Here is a 7,843-nt window from a genome sequence, read left to right as displayed (position 1 = left end):
TTAAAAGAATAGAAGAAAGGATTTCATCAGAAGGCTGGCTAAGAATAGAAAAAGAAGGAATGATAACAAAGGCTTGTGGTTCGGACAGAGAGTCCGAGCCAGCTGGGCATTGATTGGCCATTAATTAGAAACAACCACATGAGACCAATCACAGATGCACCTGTTGCATTCCACAGCAGCAGATAATCATTGTTTAATAATCAGGATGTCCCAGATCCCCTCTGGGGCCATTCTCAGCCTGGTCCCCAGCAGCATCCCCGTGCCTGCAGCTCTGTTCATATTCCCTGCCTCTCCCAGCTCCTTTTTTTCCCCTGGAGGGAATAATGGGAGCCACAAGTTGTCTCTCCTGTGCTCCCACCCTGGCAAGGCCAAGATAAGCCTCGCTCTGCAAATTAACATTTAAATCTTCCTGCTGCTAAAAGAATTATCTCAGTGCTGCATCAGCTCAGTGCATCCCCCTGCAAATAAAGTCCTCCAAAGCTTTTTGTGGCGAAAAAACGAGGAATAATTTCCTTTTTCCTGCTCTGTAAAATGCAGGAACATCCTGCTGCTCAGGTGATCCCTGCTCCCAGACCTGAGCCAGCCCTCCCCAGGGCAGTGCACCGCAGCCCCCAGGCACAGCCATGGAATTAGTCCATATTTTTAGTTCCTGGGTAATTCTCAACAGTAGCTGTGTCTATTAAACTTGATTCAGATGTGACAGCTTAAATTGTAAACAGCTGTGAGGAGTTTCATACTTAATTACCATATTTAAGGGTTGGTTTTGTGTTTTTTTTTGCCATAAAGCATTTGCACTCCCATCAGGGATGTAAATAGCTCCAGCATCCCAGTGAGCCCTCCTGGTGCCAGCCTTAGCTGGCACTGCTGCCTCGGGGGTCCCCTTGTCCCCCTGCCTGGCTCTGGGGGTGCTGTGCCCTGTTTGTGTCTCCCCCCATGTCCCTGGAGGCTGCCAGTGGTTTCAGTGATTGGTTTCAGAGATCTTCAGTGATTGATCTCAGTTATTTCAGTGATGTCAGTGACTGATCTCATTGATTTCAGTTGATTGATCTCAGGGATCTCAGTGGTTTTTCAGTAATCTCAGTAATTTCAGTGATTTCAGTGATTTATCTCAGTAATCTCAGTAATTTCAGTGATCTCAGAGGTCTCAGTGATTGATCTCAGTAATTTCAGTGATCTCAGAGGTCTCAGTAAGTGATTTCAGTGGTTTCAGTGATGTCAGTGATTGATTTCAGTGGTTTCAATGATCTCAGTGATCTCAGAGGTTTCATTAATGGATCTCAGTGATGTCAGTGGTTGATCTCAGTGGTTTTTCAGTGATCTCAGTGATTGATCTCAGTAATTTCAGTGATCTCAGAGGTCTCAGTAAGTGATTTCAGTGGTTTCAGTGATCTCAGTGATTGATTTCAGTGGTTTCAATGATCTCAGTGATTTCAGAGGTTTCATTAATGGATCTCAGTGATGTCAGTGGTTGATCCCAGAGCTCTCAGCCCGTCCTGCTGTGTGTCCCCAGGCCCAGGCTGTCACCCTGACCGTGGCCCAGGCTTTCAGGCTGGCCTTTGAGTTCTGGCAGGCAGCCAAGGAAGGTGAGTTTGGGTTTGTGCCCCTGCCCTGCTCACCCCGGGCTGTTCCCTCCCCTGCCTCCCACATTTCCAGCTTTCCTTGCTGTAAACCCAGGCAGGCCTGGGCTGTGCTCCTCTGTGGAATTTGCAGGCAGCCCCAGCGAGGGAAGAGATGAGAATCTTGGCTCCATGTTTCAGAAGGCTGATTTATTATTTTATGATATATATGATATTAAAAGAAAATGCTGTATTAAAACTAAAGCAAGAGAAAGGAGACATCAGAATGCTGGAGAAGAATGACAATAAAATCTCATGACAGACACACAGCTGGCTGGAATTGGCTGTTAATTAAAAACAATTTCACATGCTGGGTGAACAATTCTCCAGATCACATTCCAGAGCAGCAAAGCATGGAGCAGCTGAGGCTTCCCACGAGGAGAAATCCTGGCAAAAATATGAAAATATCGCAGTGACCCTCCTGCCCTGCAGGGCCTGGGTGCCTCAGAGCCCCTGGGGTTGGTGCTGTCACCTTCCCTGGGGTGGCAGGAGCAGCACAGGGGCCTGTCCCTGCTGTCCCTGTCCCCACTGTCCCCACTGTCCCTCCTGTCCCTCCTGTCCCTGCTGTCCCTGCAGCCCTGCAGGCAGGGATTGATGGAATCTCCTGTTCTGCAGAGAAGGAGAAGAGGGAAAGGTCCATCCTGGCAGCAGAAGGGACGAGCAGCCCCGGGTCAGGAGCTCCTGCCCACCCTGGCACAGGTGAGTGAGGCACAGAGCAGAGCCGGGGGCTGGGGGATGTCCCCAAGGGATGGGGAGTGTCCCTGAGCTAAGAATAGAGAAGAAGGAATGAAAGGAATGAAAAGAAGGAAGGAAAAACAAAAGGTTGTGTCTTGGACAGAGAGTCCGAGCCAGCTGGGCTGTGATTGGCCATTGATTAGAAACAACCACATGAGACCAATCCCAGATGCACCTGTTGCATTCCACAGCAGCAGATAACCATTGTTTGCATTTCGTTCCTGAGGCCTCTCAGCTCCTCAGGAGGAAGAATCCCAAGGAGAGGGTTTTCCATAGAAGGGCTGTGACACGCAGGGGGGTGGGTGCAGCCCCCCAGAGCTCGGATTCGGGGCCATCCTGCAGGGGTTGGATGCAGGGAGGTGATTCCTGCAGGGAGGTTTGGCTGTGCCTCTGTTGCTCTGTCCTCTCCCCTCACTGCCCTCTGCTCTGCCCACAGCAGCAGCCTTGGGGAACCTGCTGGACCTGGAGGAGCCTGGCAGGTCCCCCCTGGGCGGCAGCACCGAGCCCCCAGCACTGGACAACAGCAGCTTTGGGCCCAGCCCCTCGGTCAACAACAACCTGGAGTGGGTAAGGGACAGCCAGGGGGGCCAGACTGGGGGGCCTGGGCTGCTCAGGGAGGGGTCACAGCTCAGGGTGTCAGGTCCCCCCTGGCAGCAGGGCTGGGACGGTCAGGGGGGGATTTCCATCCCTGCTGCTCTCCTGGATGGAGCTGGGGCAGGATCAGCCCCTTTGGGGTGATTTGGGGATGATTTCCATCCCTGCTGCTCTCCTGGATGGAGCTGGGGCAGGATCAGCCCCTTTGGGGTGATTTGGGGATGATTTCCATCCCTGCTGCTCTCCTGGATGGAGCTGGGGCAGGATCAGCCCCTTTGGGGTGATTTGGGGATGATTTCCATCCCTGCTGCTCTCCTGGATGGAGCTGGGGCAGGATCAGCCCCTTTGGGGTGATTTGGGGATGATTTCCATCCCTGCTGCTCTCCTGGATGGAGCTGGGGCAGGATCAGCCCCTTTGGGGTGATTTGGGGATGATTTCCATCCCTGCTGCTCTCCTGGATGGAGCTGGGGCAGGATCAGCCCCTTTGGGGGTGCAGGGAAGGGCCAAGCCCCAGAGTTCCCCTTTCCCCTGCAGGGGAGGCAGATTGCAGAGGAGGTGGCTGAGGCACTCAGGATCCAGCAGACAGAGATATTTCTTTGTCTGAGTGCAGAGCCAGGTCTCTAAATGCACTTTTGTGCAGTTCTCTTAGCAACTACTTGTCTCTCTTTTGATCTCTTCACAAAGGAGATGGATGATGGTCTGGACGAGGCGTTCTCAAGGTAATTCTCAAACTCTCATCCCTCCCTCGAGGTAATTCTCAAACTCTCAGCCCTCCCTGGAGTTCAGCAGGGGAGCAGCCCCAGAGCCCTGGCTGTTAATAATGGCTGTTTGTTAATAAGAAGTAAAATAATTACTCTGTGTTTATTTTACTCTGTGCATTACTCTGTATATCACTATGCATTACTCTCTGTTTCTTTTACTCTCTGTATTACACTGCTTTACTCTGTGCATTACTCTGTGTTTATTTTACTCTGTGCATTACTCTGTTTTACTGTGTGCATTACTCTCTGTATTACTCTGTTTATTTTACTCTGTGCATTACTCTGTGCATTACTCTGTGCATTACTCTGTGTTTACTTTACTCTGCATTACTCTGTGTTTATTTTACTCTCTGTATTACTCTGTTTATTTTACTCTGTGCATTACTCTCTGCATTACTCTGTGTTTACTTTACTCTCTGCATTACTCTGTGTTTCTTTTCCTCTGTGCATTACTCTGTGTTTCTTTTCCTCTGTGCATTACTCTGTTTCTTTTCCTCTGTGCATTACTCTGTGTTTCTTTTCCTCTGTGCATTACTCTGTGTTTCTTTTCCTCTGTGCATCACTCTGTGTTTATTTCCTCAGTGTCTCTCTGTTCCCTGTCTCTGTGCCCGCAGGCTGGCGCAGTCGAGGACCAATCCGCAGGAGCTGGACACGGGGCTGTCGGCTCAGGAGGCTGCAGAGGCTCTGTCCCCCCTGCACTGGACGCAGCTGGAGCCCAGCCCAGCTGAGCAGGACGATCTCTTCATGTTCTGAGGGCACAGAAACCTCCCTGAGCCCTGCCGGGTCCCGCTGTGAGCAGGGAGCCCTGCCAGGGTGCCACAGCCCAGCTCAGACCAAAGCTTCAGAAACCTGACGTGGATTTTTGTACCTTGCTTTTACCCAAACCACAGGATGCTCTGGGACAGATTTATTCACAGTTTACAAGAGGTGTGGAGAGCATCTGCAGGGCTGTTCCTCCTGCAGGCAGCCCGGGCACCCCCGCAGCCCCCTGTGGGTGCAGACACAGCTCTGGGTGTCACCAACCCGCCCAGCCTGGGACAGCACAGCAGCTGCTGCCAGCGTGACACCACAGAAACCACAGAGGGAGCAGAGCTGGTGCTTCGTGCCAGTGTCTGTGGCACTCTCACAGCTGCCGGTCACCCCAGCGGGTGCCAGCTCCTCTTTAACCCAAAGACTTTTTTAACTCAAAGGAGTTTTGCACTTTAACACTTGAACTGAAAGCAGTGGTTGGATTGTCAAGGTGAGCAGTGCCTGGAACTCTCCTCAGAAGCTTTTCACCCAAAAAGAGGCACCCTGGCAGTGCTGCAGCTCTGGCTCCAGGCTCACCCTCACTCCTCTGATGGGACTCCAGAGCTCCAAAGTTGGCTTTAAAAGCAAACCCAGCAGGGAGGAAAGGTTTGTTCTGCTGAATTCTGCTGGGAAGGGCAGCTTGGGAGGACCAGCAGGAGCACAGATCCACGTTCCCAGCTTGGCCCTGCAGGTTTGCCTGGCCAGGATTCACTCCTGCCCCAGAGCCCAGTGGATGTTGCCCGGTGGATGGGATGGGGTCAGGCAGCAGCAATTCCTGGTGCCCAGTGGTGCTCCCACCCCTCTCCCTGACAGCTCCCAGGGGGCTCAGGAAGCTCCATCTACCCCTGGGACTGAAATCAGCCATGGAGGTACAACTTGTGCTAACTCAAGATTGGGTTTAACCATCCCAAACAGCCTCACTGACACCTCTCAGTGTTTGTGGCCTTACGTGAAGTGTACTAATCTGTTTTATAGATTTGTAACTTGGGTTTGAAGCACTAATTCATTCCCCAGATAGCTCTTTAGAACTCCCTCAAAACTGCTCACAGAAAGGAAGAAAACCCCTCTCAGTCAGCTGGAAGGGTTCATTAGGAAGCAGCCGAGTGGCTCTGCCTTAGATTGGAGATGTTTTTCCCCCCAAGTGTGAGTGTGAGAAGGTGTTGGGGGCCCCTGGGCTGGGGGAATCAGCAGAGCTGCTCCACGCTCGGGGCTCAGCCAGGGAGCTGGGCAGGCTGTGGGCAGCCCTGGGAGCCCAGGGAGAGCTGCTGTCCCCAGGACCCTGGGATGGGGGGTGAGGAACTCATCCTGCTCTCCTGGGATGTGTGAGGAGCCCATCCTGCTCTTCTGAGATGTGTGAGGAACTCATCCTGCTCTCCTCTGGAACCTGGGATGGATCTGGAACCTGGGATGGAGGGTGAGGATTCCCCTGTCCTTTCCTAGAGCAGCAGATCCTGACATTCACAACACTATCTATGTGTGTCCAGAGTGTGTGTTTGTTTTTTTTTTAAGAAAACCTGATGCTGTAAAGAATATTCTGCACTGAGGGGAATAAAAACTGCCATTTTTTTTTGGAGGCTCTGTGCTGGGTGACTTTATTTGTTTCCCCTGTGGTTCCTTTACTGTGTGGCAGCTTTTGTGTGTCTGGGGGGTGCCTGGGTTCTGCCTGGCCCTGGTGCATGGCAGGAGGGGATCAGAAAGGTGCTGGGGGTGATTCCAGGGGGGCTCAGCTGGACTCTGCTCCCAGGGGCTGCTGTGGCACTGCAGGTGACACAGAGGGACACAGGACCTGTCCCTGTGTGGCTGCTTTGGCCTCCAGGTGAGGCTGTGAGGAAGGGGGAGAAGAGGGAGGTGGCAGCTTCAGGCTGCACATAAAGGGCAACACCAAACCCCAGATCTCCTCAGTGCAGCTCCTGAGTCACAAAGTGCTTTCCTCTCTGAGTTTGTGCAGTTGGTGGTGGCTGAAGAGAGCCCAGCACAGCCCTGTGTGCTCCACCCTGCTGCCCACACCTTGGCTGGGAAGCTCCTGGAGAAGGAAATAAATCCCATAAATCCCTTTGGGGTGCTGACACACAGATCTGCTCCCTCTGGGCTCAGCAGAGCCGCCTCCCCTGCCCTGGTGCTAACAGAAATAAACAGAATAACCAGAAATAACCAGGAGCTCGTTCTGCAGCTGGATCTGCCTGTTCCAGGCTGAGCTGTCCCAGTGAGGAGTGCTGAGCCCTCATGCAGAACTGATGGCCCTGCTGAGGAACACACTGAGCCCTCAGCTCTGATGTCACCTTTTTCAGCTGCCACTTTGGGAACTTCCAGCATCTTTTCCCTTTTTCAGCTGCCACTTTGGGAACTTCCAGCATCCTTTCCCTTCTCCTGCAAGGCAGGGAAGGAGGAATTCACTGCTGAGAGGTGGCACATCCCAATGTCACATCCCTGCTCCCAGGGTGACGTCCCAGTGTCCCATCCCCTTTCCCAGTGTCAATCCCAGTGTCACACCCTCACTCCCAGTATCCCATTCCCATTCCCAGTGTCCCATCCCCAATCCCAGTGTCACATCCCAGTTCCCAGTGTCCCATCCCCTCTCCCAGTGTCACTCCCATTGTCCCATCCCCACTCCCAGTGTCCCATCCCCAATACCAGTGTTCCATCCCAGTTCCCAATGCCCCATCCCAGTGTCCCATCCCCACTCCCAGCCCATCCCCAGCCCCTGCCTCGGCCACAGCCACCAGCCCCAGGTGTAATTAATGCAGTCAACGAGTAAAGACTGAAATCTGCTCCCCAGTGCCAATTTTATCACTTCTCCGGGGCTGTCACAGCACCAGTCAAACTGACAGCAAGGAATAAAACAGTTGCGTCTCTGGCATTTTTTATTACTTTTAATGCGCTTTTTTTTTTTTGGTGAGTTACTGGAAATTTGAATTATAATGGTATGCTTCACTTAAAGAAAGTATCCATAGCAACAGGAACATCTAAATTATTGCAGGCTGATCACTTCCCTGCTGGAGTCACATCACACTCCTTTCACAGGCACTCCCAGAGGTGCAGCATTTTAATAGAGGTGGTTTTTTTTTAACCTTTTTTTTGCAAATAAACAAGAGAATACACAGCACTTTCTCCATCAATGCAATACCTACAGAGATCCAAAGGGAGCAAGTGCCACCTCACTTTGCTGCCCAGACAGGATTGGGCTCCAGGACTGCTCTGAGTCAGAGATTCTCCTCTGAGTCAGGGGTTATTCCCTGTGAAACTGGGGGATTTCTGTCCACTTCAGCTGCTGGAAATTCTCCTGGAGCAGGAGTAAGCAGCAAGGGGAGATTGTCACATTCATATTTTCTGGAAAAATCCCTTTGCCC

At 52.1% G+C, this 7,843-nt stretch overlaps 1 protein-coding gene across 1 annotated transcript in view; it reads left to right on the top strand.

Moving 5' to 3' along the window:
* The window catches only part of LDLRAP1 (low density lipoprotein receptor adaptor protein 1), a 10,327-nt gene extending 4,453 nt beyond the window's left edge, over positions 1-5,874 (top strand). The window contains exons 5-9 of the mRNA XM_031062032.1: positions 1,511-1,583; positions 2,232-2,315; positions 2,788-2,918; positions 3,631-3,665; positions 4,322-5,874. Of these exons, the coding sequence (XP_030917892.1) occupies positions 1,511-1,583; positions 2,232-2,315; positions 2,788-2,918; positions 3,631-3,665; positions 4,322-4,460 (462 nt within the window). The 3' untranslated portion in view covers positions 4,461-5,874. The remainder of the gene's footprint in view (positions 1-1,510; positions 1,584-2,231; positions 2,316-2,787; positions 2,919-3,630; positions 3,666-4,321) is intronic.
* Positions 5,875-7,843: the final 1,969 nt, after the last annotated feature.

This window comes from Geospiza fortis, unplaced genomic scaffold (genome assembly GCF_000277835.1).
Source record: "Geospiza fortis unplaced genomic scaffold, GeoFor_1.0 scaffold432, whole genome shotgun sequence".
Classification (NCBI taxonomy): Eukaryota; Metazoa; Chordata; class Aves; order Passeriformes; family Thraupidae; genus Geospiza; species Geospiza fortis.
This window is presented reverse-complemented; position numbering and strand designations above follow the sequence as displayed.